The following is a 20107-nucleotide window of genomic DNA, read 5'->3' as shown; positions in this document are numbered from 1 at the left end:
TTCTATGTGTGGCTTATTTTATTGAGTTGTGCATTTTAAATTTTATGGAATCTGTAACATAAATTAGTCAAAGAATGTCGGTTTTGGAACAGAAATACAACGTATTAACGACCTGTGCTAGATGGTTATCAGAAAATACTAAGATTTATCTCATGACACAGGAGAAATGTGAAACATCTAGTACACTCTTGTGACTCTGTTGTTTTTTTTATCCGTTTCTTAATTTAGAGCGAACTTCAGGAAGTACGTTTAGAAACTAAGGCTTGATTTAAAGTATTGTTTCTCATTTTGACTTTAAAAAAAATATTTAAGAAAGGAGAATGGTCGTTTATTTTTAAGCTGGATTTTGGAGATTACTGATATAGGCTTTTGGCGGCTAATCCTTCTTTGCAGTGAGTTCTTAGCAACTTCTGCTATGCCCAAACAGTCAAATCCTTGACTTGTAATGAGCTCATTTTCTTCCCACAGAGATCTCTTAATAGAAAACTTAAACTGGATGACTCTCCGAGTATCTTTGCTTAAGTTGAAATCAAATCGACGCCGGTTAACGAATTGGCAGTTACAAGCTTGCTATTCAACTAAGCAACACCGTGAACTATGAAGCCAATTCATAACATTTTAAGAAGTGATTGAGGTTTTCTGACGAACGCTAGATTTTTGTTTACCGAATTGAAAGGAACCACTTTCTACAATACATTACGGAAGTTTCAGATTTCATTTTAAGACAGAAAATCTATTTTTACAGAACAGAGCCCGGTGCAAGACGACGAAAAATACCTTTGCATTTCTTCAATACCTTTCTAAACAGCTGAATTCAAGTTCTTAGAATTTTTTTTTAATTTGAAATAATTGAGTTCTGTCGTTGACAGATAGTGAACTAACCTAAATTTTTCTGCCTTATGGTAAGTTATTTTGTTACACAAATCAGAATTAAAGTTATTGTTACAAGATCAAAGCTAAAAATACCATCAAAGCACTTTCATATTTACCATTCAAGGTCAGTTCGTGACATCCCAAACATTTTGATTTCTGTTAAAGCAAACGGGAACATATTAACAATTGCTGTTGTGAGGCTTGAGGTAAAAGGCTTGTTTGACAGAGATAATACTCTAAAAAGTTCCATCTTCCTCTGAAAAACCTAATTTTTGGTGTTACACTAAAAAAATAACGTGCAACTCCCTTGGCTTCATAAGTGAAAAATTCAAATTATGTGTCTTGATTGAAAAGATACTTGACAAAAACGCGAATGGAATGATAATTACGCTCCGTTGGGAAAACCCATTTTAGTGGCAAAAGTTACCGTGTAGGGAGGTGTGGGGAAACAACATACCATAACAGAGTCAACGGAGCGAATCGTCGCGTCGGTCACGAAAACACGAGGCAGGGAATATAAAGGCCTCAAAACACGAGTGAAATATGTCAAATATTGCACGCCACTTTGCACGCAGCAGTTTGAGACACGCTATAACTTTGCGCGCAACATTTTTAACTTTAACATAACCAAATGTGACGACGGGAGCTACAGTCTTGATCAATTTAAATGAAAAATTTAGAACACCCTTCCCCCATTTGAAAGATGAAAAAAAGAGAAAAAAGAAATGGTACGCCGTTGGGTTTAGCGCTAGTTCATTATTGATTTGGAAAGAGGGGTTGTTATATTTCTCCTTTTATTCCGACCATGATTTGAAATATCGCAAATGTTCAGTACTTTTGAGGTCGAAGGAAACAGATCTTAAGATTGACAGCCACATATTGACACACGCACAGTGTTTCGAATAAACTATAATCTTGCCTGTACGAGAAAATTAAGACCACCCCTCCCCCGTTTCCTTGGTGAATAAGACGGCGCGTACGAGTTCATGAAATTATTCCCCGAGTGGTTCTATTTCCCTTGTTATTCCAAGAGTGTCGTTAAAAGTTGAAATTGCTGCGCTGCAAAATTCCGTGTCCACCAAATATGGCTGCGCACAGTTGTGAAAAAGTGATACAACATCTCTCTCCTTCTGCGACTTCGCGCGCAACTGTTCCTCGTGTCCCTTATCCACATGCGCGTGCAAAGAGGTGGCACAATTATCAGCCATTGCCTGCCTTCTGGCTATCCAATCTCAAACCAAACGCAACGATCTGTTTATTTTTTAAACTCTTCTTCCTTGAGAACAAAATAACTAAACAGCTGTTTGGATACTTGTTCAGGCTTAGTTACCTTCGCAAATTAAGTAACTGTTAACACCAAAACTCGCCTGCCGCGTCATTTACGCGGCAGGTTATGCCCAGGCTTGAAAGCTGTTGCTGCGCGCAATAAATATAATTCCAGGGCTGGGACGCAGCAGGGCCTGTTTACCAGGGCCTGTTTACAAGGAGGGAGGGTTACCCTAGCAAGCGGGTTAACCCTAGGCTGGAGGGCAAAAGATACCCCAGGTAGGGTAACCCTACAACCCGTACCCGGGACAACTTCATGCACGGTTACACTCAACGGGTCTGGGAACAAGAGAAAGTTAACCCGGGTAGGCGGGTTAGCCTTACCTGGAGTGTTTACAAGGGAAAAAGTTAACCCGCCTGCCAGGGTAACCCTAGCACGTAGATAGGGTAACCCGCCTACGCAGGTAACCCTGGCTGCCTTGTAAACACGACGAAGGAAAAAAGAGGAAATTTGTGAGTGCTGGGGTAACCTGCTTGCTAGGCCCTAAGATATCATGACAATTCAGTGACCGAACAATGGATTATTTAGACAAAAAAAGCTGATGCTATATATGAACCGGGTATATGAGCTTATATTACATTATCTCCTGATTATGTGAAGCTACACACACCAAAAAATGTACTGGTCCCAGCTAGTCTAGATCTCTTGTAGTCCCGCATAGTTCAATGGCAGAACGCCCTACTGATGCGCTCAACACCGAAAAATCTTCTTGTCTTCGAGAAGCTTGCGGCGTCACTGACTGCTTAACACCCCCCCCCCCGCCCTTTCTGAGGAAAACCTGAACGTAAATTAGTCCTCAGACAACGTGAACTAGATAATCTTGACATAAGCACTGATTCATCCTAAAGATCGAAATCACCAATTTCATGAAATTCTGCACAATCGCAAATTCAATCTGCTCTGTTCTTGCGAGTCCAAGCTAGCCAGTTAACAGGCTCCGGATCCGGCTGAAAGGGTCTGACTACCGGGTAAGGGCCAAGAAAGAACTGGATGAGAGAGGATTGGCCGAGGGTAGTTGGGACTGCGGAGGCTCTCCCATCCTCTCTCCTCCTCTCTCTCCCCTCGTCTCTCTTCTCTTTCTTCCTGCTCTCCCTTCGTCCCATCCTCGACTAGAAAGCTTGTTCGCAGGCCAGTCCAAGCCGGTGTGCGCTCCTTTGCTGAACAGAGCTTAAGGCTGGCGATCGATCATCATCATTCATACCACTGCTAACATGGAATTTCCGTCGTCCTCTCGTTTCTCCGTAATCGTAATTACTTCTTGGAAGCATTTTGTCAATATTTTCCCCTAACAAGGGGGCTGAAGAGTTAGGGCAGTGAAAATGTCTGTCACGCAAAACCACCAACTGTACTCTTAGCGTGACGGCAGACAGCTCAAAACTGGACTACTAATAGGAGAAACCCGCGTTGACTACAGCTCGATCCTTCTTTATGAACGCTTTGAATAATAATTGGGAAAGTAATTATTGTGTCGAGTTCCCATACGCGTTTCCACAATGTAACGACACACTTGCATATGGTAGTAAATGAAGAAGGCAATGCAAGACATCACAAAGATACCCGTAGAAGCTGAGAGAAGAAGTAAATTATCTCCCACTTCAGAAGTGGCTTGGAGATCGCCTGTGCTTGTTATGTTCTTTGATATTAATCCCATTGCGAGAATGATCCTTTCCTCTTCAAGAAAAACGCGTGCTCGTCTGGTTTGCCTCACGGAGTAACCTGTGACCGGAAATGATGTCGTTTGTGAACGGATCACTTCAGAAAAAATCTACTGTTACGAAAAATTGCCTCGCACAACTTAAAAGTGCGATCTATATAAAAGCGTACTTACTGTTGGTTTTAAGAAGAACGACCAGGCAAAATTTTCACTGCATTACTCCCTGATCACCTCTGTGTGCGCATATCTAGATTTCTGAAGGGATTGTTTGTTCTAACACAGCTGATGTAAGCAAATCCATATCCCTCCAAAAAATTTGGGTGTAATTCCACATCATGTCAGCCAGGGGGTAAGACTGCGTGACGGGCCAGTAGAGCCTCCACATAAGAGGCTACTCAGACTGCTCAATGTCCAACTTAAAAATTAACAGCATCGAACTTTCAACCCCGTAAGTTAAGATACACCCACACGAAATATGTGAAAAGGTGTCTCGCTTAGGAGTGTAAATCGGGGATTTTGATCTCACTTTAATTTAGGACGTTCAGGACGGAATCCCACTATTTGTTAGCCATCAAGGTATCCTTTAGTGTGGCACTCAAAGAATTAATTAAAAAACGCTACCACGTCCACTTTTAAGTGGTATCTTTCACCCTGGGTTAAATAAAGCTCGAGTCACGCCCAGAGTGGTGGTCTCATTACATTTTCCTGCGAGCATTGACATAAGAGTCATCCCCCCGGTGCCTTTAACTCGGCATCCTTCTTTGTCTTCAACATCGGACATAAAATGTCTACTAATCAACACTGGACTATTCTCATCCCTGCGTCGGCAAAAAGACTATTGGACTTTGTCAAATGTCATGTACGTTCATCTTTGAAAAGTTCATTGTTCCATTGTCCAGTTCCGATACGCGGGCAGGACGCGGGAGCATGCCTACCACCACATCAGCTGACTCGTACCAGACTTCTTTTGAGAGACCCTGCGGAAATAATGATATGAGATCACGCGCACTGAAAGCGAGTGGTAAACGCGTGACCGCTCAACCTGGCTGCTCTAAGGCTAGTTTAAAAAAAATCCTTGTAATCTGCGTAACAGGCGCGGCTGGGCCGGGATGAATGGCAGCTAATGGCGGTGGGCTGAGGAAAATTTGTGGGAAAAGTGACAAGTTTTAGATTTTTCTGTTAGGAGAAGCGTTTCGTGACGACGAAAATGACGGTTGCGAAGGCCCGTCTGTTTGTTTTACTTCGGAATGAACTAGCTGCTTATCTCAGGATAGAAGGGGGAGAATTTCAGATGATCAGTAAAGCAAATCTAGTTTCCCCTCTGATCCTCCTTCCAATTTCCCGTACAGAGTGGTATTTTTTGGCAAGTTGCAGCTCGGGTGAAGGGCCTCTGCCTGGGGTAAGGGGTAAAGAGGTGAGCAGGAAGTAAAGAGAAGAGAAAAACGGAGCGCATAGCCGGGGGGATTTTGCGCGAGGGTGGATTTGCTTCGGCGGCAGAAAATTTTCGCGAGCGGCAAAGTACCAACATATATGGGTTATTGACCAAGTGTGAGGTCAAGATGGCTGGATATTGGCCAAGTTCTTTTTTTGCGAGTTTATGGACCGAGACGGAGTCGAGATTCATAAACTCGCAAAAAAAGAACGACACCAATATCCAGCCATCTTGACCGAACAAGCTTGGTCAATAAAGGATTTATTTTATGGCTTTCGGGGAAATTTTTCTTGCGGGATACGGCGGGTAGTCCCGAACGGGCAAGATAGCTCCATCTTGCCCGCTCGGGTAGCCAATCACAGCGCAGGATTTGATTTATCTTGCCCGCTCACGGAGCTAACCATATAATAAGACTGCTTACCATTCTCCAGACAGCTTGGCCTCTTTCGTTAGAGCCGTTGAAACAAAGCTATCTCGTGCGAAAATCGCCTAACTACTCAAGGCTATACGAAACGGGGGGCCAAGTGGGATAGGCTAGAAGTGTTTCCTAGAAGAAGTTGAAGGAAGGATCGGAGAGAGGGCTCCTTTAACGAACAGCGGCTGATAATCGAGCCTACAGGTGGGCTAGTCCCCGGATAAATAAACGATAGCCTCCATTTGACGTGAGAATACGCTCGGATCTTTATCCGCGAACGCGAGCATTATTTGTTCCGAGAAGCGAACAGTTTTCCGAGAGCGTAGCTCGAGGAAAACTGTGAGCTTTGAGGAACAGAAAATGTCCGAGGACAAATATCGGAGCATATTTTCGCGCCAAATGGAGGCTATTGTGTTTACTATCCTTCAATTTTTTCCCAACACGCGCAGTTTTGCAAATTGGGGAATATCATTCGGATATTCCCCAGTTCTAGCTGGGGTATATTCGGTTACGTGACGCGTTTAGACCAATCACACGCGGACGAAAATATTTGATGGATTATACATGATTATTTTATTTGCCATGGAGTGTATTTGCCTGTCATGTCTTAAGTAGGCCTGTACCGATTTTGCTCGTAAAATGCTGGAAAGTTGCTAAAAAATTGCCAAAAATCCAAAAAGTTGCTACCTAAATTTCAAAAGTTGCTACCTAAATTTCTTGATATTTTTTATACAAACGTTAATTAAAAGCTTTAATTTTCGTTCTTCTCAAAAATTGCTAACATCGGTCAAGAAAAATAGCTTGAAACTTAGCCTTAAAGAGTTGCTCGTAAATATGGGCGAAATTTAATGACACTCTTAGTCTAACGGAACAAAACACATGGTTCATTTGACGTCTTGCCGAACGTTGTCAAGTGACAGGTTATGCGTTCAAACTTCACAAAGTTGATAAACATTCAAGAAATTCGCACACAAATTAAAGTTTTCGGTATGAAATCGTTTTATTTTTTCGTGCTTGATATGTGCTCAAAACCTACATTTTTCATTAAATGTTGCTCAGAAAGGCAGACCTTGCTTGGTGTTGCTAGTTACCTGTTATACTCGGCACCTTTTTTGCCCAAAAAGTTGCCTAGCACAATCGGGACAGGCCTAGCCTTATCATGGATTGATTCAATCGGCGTGCACCCAATAGATCACGGCAAATATGGGCTATAGTAGCATTGCACTTGCATGGCTGTACTGCCGAGTTTTTCTTTCGGTGTAGGCCTGCGTAGCAAACGTTTCCTTTCCATTTTCCAGTCGGGGATATCGTGCAAGCAAGTGAGCAAACGAGCGCGCCAGGGGTGAGCAAAAAAATGGGAAACGTGGAGAGGGAGTGAGCAAAAAAGGAGGTTCTTGATCTCGCAGTTTCGTTTACTTCGCTCGCTTTAGGCTATTTCGGTGTTATCTACCTTGATGACCCTAGAAATGGAATGATACATTGCTCACGAGGGAGTGCTACTGGCTTTTCTAACTTGCTCGATGTTCTTTCCCATGGCTCCCCTTGCATGATTTTGTTTTTCAGCAGTTTTTTGCTGTGCAGGAAATTTTTGCGGGAAATTGCCCAACCCCTCCCCACCCTCTAAAAAGATAGTTGTCCGTCCCTTAAATTCATTTATGAATGGAACGATGGTGTCACCAAATAAAAAAAAAGATGCGCCCGCAAATCAAACACGATAGGAAACATTCTTTCGTGTTTAATAAATAACAGAAAAAAGTTTCTACCACCAAAACGTCAATTTATTCATGTCTCACAATATGAAGTAGCTTTTGGAAAGCAAAAGAGTGACAATTGTTTTTTTTTTTTATAAAATGGTAAGTTACTGTCGCGACAACTCTTGTGTAATGGTGTTTTACGTCCGTCACGCAACCTTCCCCATGATTGCGTGACTAAAAAGGAGAAAATCAAAAAGAGGTACAGGAGAATACCTCCTGTTGATTTTCCTGAAACTACGCATGATGTAACTGAGACGTAACTCCGGCTGATAGCGACTGTTTGGACGGGGATGTGCCAAACACAGAGAGTTAGTCTTCGACTGAATATTATAACAAAAACATTTCATTTTGAAGCTAATAGCTAATAAATAACCAGACTAGTTCTTCTATAAGAGGAGTCCGAGGAAAAACGCGGTCAATTTGACCAATTCACTAAAATTTGTCGGCCACCGAAAGTTCGACATTTTTAATTTTATAATTTGGAATCCTCTATAAAACTTGGCAGACTGTTCCACTTAGAGTCATTGTCTTGTTAAGCCTGACATCTAACAAGGAAAGTACCTCATCTCTTTCACTAGCAAGCAAAGGAACTTAATCGAAAGAAGTTTCCTAGACTACGAGTAGTCCTCGTGTATCTCAGTTTTATTAGGGTGAGCGAGCATATGAGCGCGCGGGAAAATCACCTCGCGCGAGGAAACCTGAACACGCGGCGAAGACCTGCGAGGTGATTTTCGCACGCGCTCGCGCGATCGCTCGCTCGCTCCCACTTGGACTTGAGAAACTACTTGCATCAAGTTTCCTTGCGAAATAGTCCATCTCTAAAATGCAATTTCACGTTTCTGTTGGACAGTCTTGCTTGTCTGACGTAACAGAAGGATTTGAAATAGGTATTGAAATACCCCCGATATGAAGCAATACGTCACTGGCGTCTATGATGTCGCCAGGGTGGTCCAGTCCACCCGGGACAGTAACAACATTCCCAAGGGCAGCATTCACAACTAACCCACTGGATACTGTACCGTTTGATGTGGGGGTGGGGTCCGACAAGGTTGGGTTCTCGTCAGTCTGTGATTGAAGGATTTGTGATGGGAGTGTCGATGTGACGGACATGGGGTTCTCAGAGACCATCAAGACACTAGTTGATTCAGCAGGGGACAACACCGAAGGCTCTTCTGCTTGTGGTTGAAGGATTTCGTCCGGTAGCGTGACTTGGGGCACCATGGCAGTCACAGATAGGTCGCTAGCGTTGTTATTGCGGCTCAATGCATGCTGTGAAAGTGTAATTGTAGAAGACGGGGAAAGTGTAGCTGCAAGACTTGTGTCTATGTTTGACATCACTGTCACGTGGACCTCCCCCAGGGGATCTGGACTGACAACGACATCTCTGGTTCCCGGGCCAACTTGATGCATGTGTACAACTGGTCTTTCGGGGAGATGTGTTCCATCCAGCGTTTGAGCGATTGCCGCAGGACCTGAGAGTTAAACACACAAAAGGAAAGTTTTCAACTATGATTTTTCGACCTGCTTCCTATGTCTGCCTGTCCACCTGCCTGTCTGTATGCCTGTCCGTATGTCTGCCTGTCTGTAGCATGTTATATGCTCTCGGTCAGTGGGGACGATCGAAAAAGCGGGCGGGCGACGAGCGGGGTCTGGGAGAGAAAAGGAGGGTCCCTGCCTACTCCCTGTCTGTCTGTCTGTCTGTCGGTCGGTCGGACGGTCTGTCTGTCTGTCTGACATAATAGCATCTATAGTAGTAACTCATTTGGGAACCCCTTTACCAGCACAACGTTCCATTCCATAATTTTGGATAGTCTAACAAACCATGCTAGCAGTTGAACCTCATTAATCGTTGCAAGATTTCAACATAATAAATACCTTTTTGACTGGAAACGTTTTATATTCACATTTCCATTACTATCGTTGCTATTATTTCGACACTGCTCTTCTAAATTTCATTATTCATTACTCATTTTCAGTTTACTGTATACAGGACGATTTTCTCCCCCCTACAAGTTTCACGAACGTCTAAAAAACAATTAGATTATGAGCTCGAGAGCGAATAATCTAATTTTTTTAGTATAAATCTACTAGTCGTTCAAACCTTTATCTAAATCCTCTTCACAGACACGTTGAAAACGCCAGGAAGCGGCCGTCATTTTGTTAACAAGGGCTCATTGCTACGCTACTCAATATCTATCACAGATTAAATGGTGAGTAGTGGAGCCAATCAGAGAACGGCATTCGTGATAGAAGGCTAGTAGATTTATACTAGGAGACAGTATAAACAAGAACGTTTGTACATTTAATAACCCCCACTTATACTTCAATAAAAGACACAATAAAAATAAGATGGGCAATACTCACCCTGGAATGGGGGACTAGTATAGGCCACACTTGCGGAGGTCACATTGTTCTCTCCACTTCTTCCCATTTGCTGGGAAGACGTGAACTCAGTCTTCGAATGGCCTATGTGAGAGACAGCAAGATGCAGCTCGCCTGTTTGTTTCATCGTCTCCTCGTCTTTAACGTCAGACTCTACCTGAAGGTCACCTTGCGTCAAGGAAGCAGGTAGACCGCTATGGCTGTCAATTTCAGTGCTGTCCACAGTTTGGACACCCACCGCTTCCAGGCCGGTGTGGTCTACTGTGCCCGGGTTGGTAGCGTCCTGTGGCACCACCACACGCGCTTGCAAATCTGCATCAGGTTTTGCAAATTTTGCATGTGCAAGGCCTGCATTAGTCAGTTCTGACGCGGTAATTGGTCCAGAAATGTCGGTTTGTACAATGGCTTGTGTAAACTCAGGTCCAACCTCTGGAAGAGTTTGTACAGCGTGATGCGCCTGCAGTACAGTTACTACTTCCTGTAAAGATAAAAAGAACATCGTAAGATGAAGCTACTAGCCTGTTCCAGGGTCTTTGTCAGTGGGGTTGAGTTGGGTATGGGAGAGACTCTCTCCCACTCAGACTGTAGCCTATATTGAGATTTCTGTTTTCTTCAGTTCTTTCTTGTAATCGTCAAGGAAGAAATCAAATTTTCTGTGCGCAGATAAGAGCTGAGCGCGGAATAAATCGAGCCAGTGAGGAGAGAAGCCTTCTTGTAAGTAAAGCTCAAACCCAGGACAAACGGATTTGTAAGTAAACGCAAGTCTACTAGCGAGTCCGTTTGGCCAGCCAGGCCTAGCGTGCACTTGCGTTGACTTGCGATCACTTTGGTCGAGATCACATTGGCACGCAAGTCGACGCAAGTTTTTCACCGTCACTTTCATTGTTATAGCAACCTATTAGCCAATGAAATACAGGATATGCAGTCTTGAAATGTTTTTTTTTTTTTGCGACTTGCATGTACTTGCGAGGAAACGTGGGAGTCCTTTTGGCTTCCCATGCCCAACGCAAGTTTCTACTCAAGTTCAACTTGCGGTTTCTAGCGACTACTAGTGAGTCCGTTTGGCCAGGGCTTTAATCATTACCTGATCGTGTTGGGTACTGTCTATGCCTTCAGATCCAGTCGTTAGCTCTCCAGTGTGTGTCTGTCTCACCAAACTGCCTGCCGGTTGCTGTATGATGTATGTCTGTCCAGCAGGTGCCTGAATGATATACGATGGTGTCCCTTGGACAGTTGAGGGGTTATGAAACATGTCTTGCGGTGTCAGCGCATTGACCTGTACCACCTCAAATCTACTGTGATTGGTGGCGAGGGAAGATGTGTCGTCTTCTCTTGTTACTGTCCCATCGCTACTGACTGCAATAAAAATAAATATGTGAATTGATATTATGTCAAGAGTTCGTGCAGCCATATAAAAGAAGATTTGACGAGCCAGAACAGACCGACGCACGCACTTAACCTCTCCCACATCATTATGTTGACAGAAATGACCTGCAACAGATGGTAAAGTCAGTCTAACCAATAAAGGATGAAGAATAAGTTCCCGTATGTAGACACCGCGCCGGAGGAATTCGAAAACGGAAGTTTGACTCTGAAAACGCATTACATGTTTTCTGTCCACACTACGCCAGAAAAATATTAAAAAAACGCAACAATCACTGGTCATTTTGGATTTGCGTTTGACAAAAACTCGGGCAAACAAATCACATTATTATCCAAAAGCTCCATTTTCAAAATGTTTTCCGTCTACACTAAAACGAAAAGCCGGCGTTTTCAAATACCTCCAGTTTGAAGAGCGTTTTCAAAAAGCTCAGTTATCGTGACGGATTAGTGTGGATGGAAGGCCTAACCGTAAAAAAAGCTGCGTTTTCAAGTTCCTCCAGCGTACTGGGGAGGGGGCCTAAGAGAATTAGTCGGCCTTATTTTCGAGGGGATCCCTCTAAAACTTAGGGTTAGATATGGTATCCAGTCCTCCCGCGGATAATCCGATTACCATGTGCGTTGCGTGGATTACTTCGTGGAGGATGAAAATGCGCGTAAAGTCCACGTGCGGAACTTTCACGTCCTGTGACTGGCTATTTTTAGACCCTCCTAAGATTTCTGAGGACGGGAGTGATCTAAATATATCGTGAGAGGGATTACCATCAAGGAGCAAAGTCGCGGTATTTCGAGTTATTTTGGCCACGTGAAAAATTACCTTTAAATTGGAGGAAACCTGAAAATAATAGTTTACTAGGACAGAAAACCACCAAAGAGATAGTAATAAACCACAAAGGAACAAAGATGGTTGAGGATGGAGAAGATTAACGCGGATCACTAACGACGAACTGAAAAAAGTTAGAGTAAACTTTTCATGTAGCGCAAATCCATCCTTTATCCTCTCTTGTTACAGCCAAATGTTCATAATGGTAGGATTGCAGTGTAAACATAAAGAATCACGCCAGAACCACAATGTAACTTAGTAAGAGCAATTACCTGTTATTGTATGAGAAATTCCAGTATTAGTGATTGTTCCAGTTGAGATAGGATTTACGTGAGTTGATCTTACACCAGGCACCATGGACACTCGAGGAATGTGGTTCCCCTTAAAACGAGCTTCCTGTCTCTCAATTTTGTTCTGTAGTGTGGCGATGTAAGTGTGGTATAGATAAGAAACTGTCCCTGTGGATTAAAATGTATAGAGGCAGGGTCAAACGGCAGATGCAGAAAAACCCTACCTCACTGCCACGCTGTTCATATGGTCACCTCACTATTGGCTAAGTCTGCGAGCCAAGTAGCCCATCAGGCCGGCGATTATCTCCGGTTTCAGTAGAGTGAAGCGATTAGGAGCATTTTTACTCCACCCTAGCACTAGTTCACTGGTACCCATTTATCCACCTGGATAGAGAGGGGTACGGTGAGAGTAAAGTCTGCTGCCCAAAAATACAACACAATGTCACTGGCCAGGGCTCGAACCTGGACCACTCAATCCGGAGGTGAATGCACTAATCACGAGGCCACCGAGCCTCCTGTAATAAGGCCAACCTTTAAATACAGCCAGCTCTTGTGGCATGTTGACTGGCTGCATTAACAGGGTTCCACTACACTGTGAAAGTGCCACCAAAAAGTATTCATTTAGCACCAGCCATAGGCTTAAGGGGAGGAGGGAAAACATACCTTGAAATGTTGTTGCATCACTTTCAGGCACATGTTTTTTCAATGCCCACCACTTACTTCTAAGCCACTGAGGAGACCGAACACTAAAAAGGAAGGACATGAAAGATAGAAGCCACAAAATGACAACGCTAAATGGGTGAGGGGCAGGATCTTGGATACATTAAAACAACACAAAGTTCAACGAAAAATCTTAGCTTCAAAATAAACTGTTTTGTATGTGTGTTTGCAGGCAAGTGGAAAACTTAAAAGGGAAGGGGGTGTTAAGCTGATTACCTAATGTAAGTGATAAAAGATTAGTCACCATTGATAGTGAATAGGGAAATCTGTTTTGAGAATCAGTCCTTCATCTGAGCAAAATGAAGATTTTTCTGACCCTAGGCCGCTAATGGAGTTAGCAAAAAGCAATGCAAGTAAACTGACCTGGACCAGTTGCTGGCCATAACTTGCCAATCTAATTCATTTTCATCTTGAAGATTCATGTTGTGGATCCTGTGATAATGAGTACAATTAACAGCAATAGGTTTTAGTCTCTCCCATGTGAGTATTGGATGGGTCAGATCTAAATAATTGCAGCTCCTTTTCCTAGACAGGATGTAAGTCCATCCCATGTTACCTCTTAAAATTTGGTTAAAACGGTTGTTAGTAACCATTTAGATGCCTTGACGTAGAGGGCCACCTTGAGAACAAAGTGTCTTGCTCAAAAACAAAACATAATGACCCTGACTAGGATGGGAAAAGTAGCTGACTGCTGCCAGCAAATCACCATCTATTTCATGATCTCAGCCAGCTTCTCTACTGAGCTACAGTGTACATGTAATTACAAGTCTGATATTTGTTTAGGAACAAATAGTTATCAGCCGCCTCCTCCAACAGTAAAGCCTCCCGCATGTGTTTCAAAACTTTGTGATAATGCTGAAAGACTTCTCCAACTGAAACACTGCTGTGTGTTGCACATTCCAGCTAAACCCAAACAATTGGCCACTGTACTTCACACTTATCCACATGTTGCCATGTGTCTGAATAAAAGTGAAACTTAACCTCTTTCAAAGGCAATACTGTAAGTGGTGTACATTTACTGGAACATTGTACCTACAAAATGTAACTATTACCTGGTAATAAGCTGAATTTCATCCTGCTTTGTCCATTCCTGCCCTCCTTTTTCCTTCCAATTTAAATAATTCAACCTGCCATGTGTAACACATTCAACACAAAATAAACCAACTATAACCTCACGAAATTATGTCTGATTATTCCTCATACAACAGGCTTAAGTGCAGACTGATCTCACCATTTTGAACGGCACTGTTTCTCTGATCGTGTGCCGACCCTCTGGGCCACAGCTGCCCAGGATATTCCTGCTGTGATGAAATCCCCAGAAGCTGCACTGCTAAGCTCATGTACTGCACCGGACAGTCTCTGCTCCTCCTCTGCAGTCCACTTGCCTTCAAGGTAAAAGAGTTTATGTTTCTAAAAAGCTGCTGGGGAATTTTATATATTGTGTGTGCAGTCTTAGGTAACATCAAGTCTGTACTTTGTGAAATTAAGTTCAAGCCTTACTACATGTACCCTCGATCATGGCCCTTCAGAAAATTTATAGACAGAGATGTGTCTTGTATAAATAAAGTGTCTCTCTGCAGAATTTATCCTCAGGATCAAGTCTAACTGTCCATCTTAGTGTGGTGTTGACTTTAAAGAGTTTTGTTTACGAACATAGGGTGCAATTCTTTGGGAAAATCAAAGATTGGTTTCTGAAATCAAAAAACAGATTATGTGTTTCTTTTACTACAACAGAATCTAAGATCAATCAGATCATGGTGCATCAAAGGAACCGAAGAATCATTTCCCAGAGCGAATTCTTGGGTTCCTCTGATGCAACATGATCACAATAATAAGTAATGCTATGCACTTGTAGATCTACATTGTGCATCTACATGTATCTATCATGATTCCAACCTGAATGGCAGTGATCCCGCATAAGTCTGAATCTGTCCTTCACAGATGAAGCACTCCTCCCCATAGCAGCACCAATTGTGGCCCAGTCATTTCCATGTTTCTCTTTCAAGGATTTTAACTGTTCCACTTCTTCTGCAGAGTACTTTCCCACATAATTCCGTCTGTCATACATGCGAAGCACTCGGCGGTAGATGGCAAACAGAGGACGCCTTATTCCCTTGGCTAAAAGTAAAAGACAGTACATTTGAATACTTCTTTGGTGCAATCTGTGACCCTTACATATGTACAGTACATTGTATATCAAAATAAAAATGATCTTAACCAGTTGGCCTCCATAATTACATTCCCAAAGTTTTATTCAGAGTGCTATATTTATTTAAGAAAGAGAAGACACTTCCTGTGTTTATTACCAGGTTATCAGAGAGACACATAAGTGGAAGTTTGGATGAACAAGAAATCAAAAGCAGCTGAGGTGTGTATTTTCTCTCAACCTTTCATGAGTGTTTCCACAACCCGATAAAAACGGATTAAACGTTTTCTATTTCTTTTAGAAAGCAGTGTGAGAAAATAACCATTACCATCCATTGATAAAGAAGATTAGGCATCACAACAACTGTTGCTAACACCAACAGAAAAGGAAAAAAACCTAGAAAAGATCCTACAAGACAATCTGTTTACCTATTGTTCTGTAGAAGTCTTTACGATCATCTTTGGTCATTTCAAATATGATTATATTTGGATCAGGGATGTTGTTGGCCTGTAGAAAAGCAAAATATAAAAAAAGTAATATTAGTAAGACTAACACATTTACTCTCTGACTGCAAAGAAGTGCATTAATCAAGAGAAAAAAACCCAGAATTTTCTGATGTACATGCATTGAAATGAGAGTTTGATAAGTTCATTAATAGCCCTCGGAGAGTTGCCTCAGTTGCCAAGAAACTTAATTACATACATCTGCCATGAAATACCAAAATATATTTTCCCCATCTTAATGTAAACAAAAAAAAATTGATGCCATTTTACGATCAGGGTTAAAAATACAAGTCAAAAATACAACGTGAATACCTTGCAGTATTCAAGTATATTCTCTTTTAATTGGTCATTTTCTTCCTTAGACCACATTCCTTGTTTCCACTTGACACCTAATAATTAAAAGTTTATCAGGATTATTTTCAAACATTTATTGTCTTGTAAGGAGGATGGATTTTGTCAAATTTCCACTTATCCGCACAAAGATTTTACACTGTCTAGGGTTAACTTAAACACTTACACATTTGTCACTGATAAAGCACCGTATAAAAGTTATCAATGATAAACAACATCATTGATTGAAGTAATACGTGCTCAATGTAGCTTTCATTTGTCAGATGAACGGTCACACACTTAATATACTATCATCTTCTGAATTCACCTTCTAAAGCATATTAATAAACAGTTCCACATGAAAGTACTGCTCAATTGCTTGAGTGGTCAAACACTAGGGTTTCATCCACATGCCAAAGACTCCACCAGAAATATATAATAATTATATATTATTTGATCATTGATTCATGATCACTTGGATCCTGGTGCATCAGAGCAACCAATGAATCCTTGCCCAGAATGGACCACAATCCAATTAATCTTTGATTGTTTATCTGTATCTGATCACAAAGGAAGACACCCAAATTCCCATGTGGAGGACTTAATGAAATGTATGAAAATAAGTAAAGAGAATAACTATTTGATACTGACCTTTACCATGGAGGTTGTCTTTGTCCTCCTTAGTAGTAAACCATGCTTGATTAACAGAGTTGTTAACCAAAACAGGCTGGGTTGCTGGAATGATTGACGACTCTTGAGTAAGTTGCCCGGCGGCTAGAGCTGCAACAGCTGCCGACAAACTTAAAGTTGCGTTTGCTGCTTCTTGAGCCGACAGAGAGGTCAGCTGGCCACCATTGTCAATAGCTGTGGTGCTAAATGTCTGGGGGGTGACGTCCTAAGGATTGTTCAAATGAATATTTCTGTCAGTCTATAATAAAATAAAAGTCCAGACTCTATAAGCACTATACTTTGCCAAAGGGCCAGGAAAAAGGAACTTCTCTGAACATAAACCAAGGGCATCATATCAGTCAATATTATGTCACTTATAAGAGGATCTTTTGTTTTTACTTAATAGACACAAGTGTTTTTTTCTGGAAAACCAAGCACACATAAAATTCATACATAACAAAACTATACATCCTGGACCTGAGTGGCATATTTTCCATATCTTCACTGCCTAGTGACAATATTGACGATGTCATTTCCGCTTTTCACGGTTGTTTGTGCATATTAAAAACAATGTATTATCCACTCACTGTGCTTGTTTGTAAAATATTGTATTAACCACTCGAAAATAAAACACATACAATGTATCTTCATGCACTAATTGTGTAATATCCTCTACAGTCAGGTATAATCTGTTGAATTTTGTGCCTAAAACCTGGTGGGGGACAGGGGTGCTTAAAACTGTAAAATAATATTAATAATGTTACTGATCTTTTAGCAAGTATTAAATATGGAAGATTCTTGATTATAAGAATCACCGTGGTGAACGGCAGGTGATTTGAAAAAATGGTAGTTTAAAGAAATAAGGGTAAAATTGTTCTCTAGTGGTTTACAGCAAGAGCTAAAAATTGCTTTCAATAATCAGGAGGACAATCAAGGATTGAAAAATCTAGGTATTTCCAATGTATTTCATTCTGAACAGGAATTCTAACCTTGGAGTACAAACAGGCTTTTAGCCAGAATTTGAAAAGTGGCCATCCAAAATGTGTTATGTAAGGCCTGCTCAAATGAGCAATTTATAAGGTAACATATGAAAAACAAAACAATTTTCTTCAGAAAGTGGCTGTCCACAGGACGCCTGGACACCCATCTGGCTAAAAGCCTGAGTACAAGAGGAAAGGGGGGGGGGGGGGAGGGTCTGAACTTCCCACTTCTTGCATTGTAGTTTTGCTTTCGCAAAATATCACACAATATTGTGAGATTTTTCGTTATTTCACCCGGCCCCACATCTTTTGAACTTGTGTGTTATACCCTTCCCTCTTCTTCCTTATGTTCCCCTAGCTGCCACCCTATTCTTCAGGGTTTCTATCCCATGTGCTACAATTGTCTAGGGAATCTTGATTACCTGTCTGACTGAAGGTAACTATGTCAGCTGCTTGAAAACAAGACAAGGCTAATTTTTGTACCTGAGAAACAGCAAGGGATGCTGCAGAGGACATATTGACCAGTGTTGCCAAGTCAGCAAACCCATCTGAAGTCTCGGGGTCCAGATGTAGATGCTTATTGACTTGATCGTCTGCTTGATCAGTGTGCTTTCGTTTTACTCCAGCTGTTAATGATTAAGCAATCAGAACATTAGACATTCAAATTTTTTTCTTATTGCAGATGATTCAAATGCACAGATTTTTGATTCTTGATGTCCATAGAGTAGATTCAAGTAGGTAGACTTGGGAGCTATGTAAATATGTAAATGGCATTATAGATTTTAAGTTTGATACAAAACAAATCAGTGACATCCATTCTTATAATACTCATGACAAATCCAATTTTTACTTACTGCAAGTTAGATGCAATAATGGAAAACAGCGCCTTTAATATCAAGGAAGAGCAGAATGGAACAGTCTTGACAAATCAATATGTGACTTGAGGTCACTTTTACTTTTTAAGCTTCGAAGAACGCAGTTTTTTAAATTGTTTTTATACTATAATTTTATTGAACATTACCACATTGTATTTTAAATATTTTTAACTATTTCAAATTAAACATTTTCCTCTTTTTGGCAGGACCTCACTGGATAACTCCTTGGGTGATGTAAGCTCCCTGGTTAAATAACATTATTTTTTATTACTCAAGCATGAAGTCAGGACTGGTATTTGAAGAGTACACCTTTCTATACTTAGCAATAAAGCACTTCTCCACGTTTACATACATGTAGCCTCATCTCAACATAAGAAGAGTTTGGAGAATTCCAGACAGTTATATAAACCTGAGACATTGAGGGTTTGCATAACTTTTGAGAATACTCCTGTCTCAAAGCATTTAGATTAGGTGCTGTAAATGCGGAAAAAATACTCTACTGCTTTCTCAGCCAATCACAATAAAATATTTTTCTCAGTCATAATAAGTCACGTTATTGGTACTTGCTTAACTGCCCATGTGACACCTGTTTGTAATTGGATACCTTACTGATATAAGCTTAAGCTTAATATACAACTTAGGCTACATGTAATTTTCTGCAATATTTTCTTTACATAATTTTTTAAAGTACGCTTATAATGTACGTACCACTCTGCTACAATGTAAGATTTTCTTTAATACTTATAAGAAAAGAAAAAGAAAAAACGCCAAATATCAAAACGAGTAGACTAACCCTGCTCACATGCTGGTGTTAAATCGCGCGATCATGGTCTCGCGGGATCCTCGCGAAACCCGAAGGAATGTCACGAGGTTTGTGTCGATAATTTGCTATGAAGGTCTATAAAATATTTGCGTACACCTTTCCTCCATATGTTTTCGTTTCTCCTATTAAATTGTCAAAATTAAGATTTAAATTGCGAAAAAAATAAAATGTAAACTCTGACTTAAACTTACACAATTCAGCAAGAGCCGCGACTTGACCATCTGGCGAAAACGTGGACGTGAAGGAAAGATCTCCGCCATTTTCATCCAGCGCCTTCGGGTCTACAGTGCACGGTGATTCGCGCTGTAAAGAGACTTCATTTAACTCGCCATGGCCATTAGTCCCATCTACTTCCATGTGTTCTTGGTTTACTTCCGGTGAGCGAAAACAAAAATATTAAAATTTCGAATTTCGAGCTTCGATGCAATCCACGTCCGGGAACTTCAGACACGGCGAAAACTGAAAATCCCGAATGTTCAAAGACCCGTACGTTTGCCTCAACGGGTAACACTGACTTACCTCCATTTATGGCGATTGTTTCGCCATAAAATCCTCACAAAACTCGATACAACTTATACCATATGTAGAGGAATAGTTAAAGAGCCACACAAAAGGATAAAAGATACGAAACTTTTACCGTTGCTGTTGAAAATTCGATCACAACTGGACAAAGATGTGAAAGTTTCGTGTCACTCTTCAGGGGTTGGCTCCCCCCGAAAACACACCGCCTT

At 41.4% G+C, this 20107-nt stretch overlaps 1 protein-coding gene and 1 long non-coding RNA gene across 2 annotated transcripts; both read right to left on the bottom strand.

Moving 5' to 3' along the window:
- Positions 1-2751: 2751 nt before the first annotated feature.
- On the bottom strand, positions 2752-4197 carry LOC149101267 (uncharacterized). Its single transcript, XR_016203173.1, has 2 exons — positions 4029-4197; positions 2752-3916 (listed from the first exon to the last, which is right to left on the bottom strand). It is a non-coding gene; the product is annotated as an uncharacterized LOC149101267 (long non-coding RNA).
- A 3260-nt stretch (positions 4198-7457) lies between these two features.
- LOC110045528 (uncharacterized) lies at positions 7458-20078 on the bottom strand. Its single transcript, XM_089275777.1, has 15 exons — positions 19896-20078; positions 19568-19747; positions 18162-18304; positions 16681-16924; positions 16012-16088; positions 15625-15703; positions 14947-15168; positions 14282-14435; positions 14103-14177; positions 13414-13482; positions 12994-13076; positions 12313-12498; positions 10922-11193; positions 9820-10315; positions 7458-8927 (listed from the first exon to the last, which is right to left on the bottom strand). The coding sequence occupies exons 2-15, from the start codon at positions 19731-19733 to the stop codon at positions 8287-8289; spliced, it is 2907 nt and encodes a 968-aa protein (XP_089131903.1). The 5' UTR covers positions 19734-19747; positions 19896-20078; the 3' UTR covers positions 7458-8286.
- Positions 20079-20107: the final 29 nt, after the last annotated feature.

Source organism: Orbicella faveolata, unplaced genomic scaffold (assembly GCF_042242905.1).
Source record: "Orbicella faveolata isolate gen_17 unplaced genomic scaffold, um_ofav_v1 contig_4, whole genome shotgun sequence".
Classification (NCBI taxonomy): Eukaryota; Metazoa; Cnidaria; class Anthozoa; order Scleractinia; family Merulinidae; genus Orbicella; species Orbicella faveolata.
Note: the sequence above shows the minus strand (reverse complement) of the source record. Positions and strands in the feature narration are given on the sequence as shown.

What these genes read in the sequence shown, in the direction of transcription:
- LOC110045528 (XM_089275777.1), bottom strand. Translation starts at nt 19,733, where the DNA reads ATGGAAGTAGATGGGACTAATGGCCATGGCGAGTTAAATGAAGTCTCT. An exon ending in TGATGCAACAACATTTCAAG is followed by an intron (nt 12,499 to 12,993) that starts GTATGTTTTCCC and finishes TTTAATCCACAG; the next exon opens with GGACAGTTTCTTATCTATAC. An exon ending in TACTAGTCCCCCATTCCAGG is followed by an intron (nt 8,928 to 9,819) that starts GTGAGTATTGCC and finishes TTTAACTCTCAG; the next exon opens with GTCCTGCGGCAATCGCTCAA.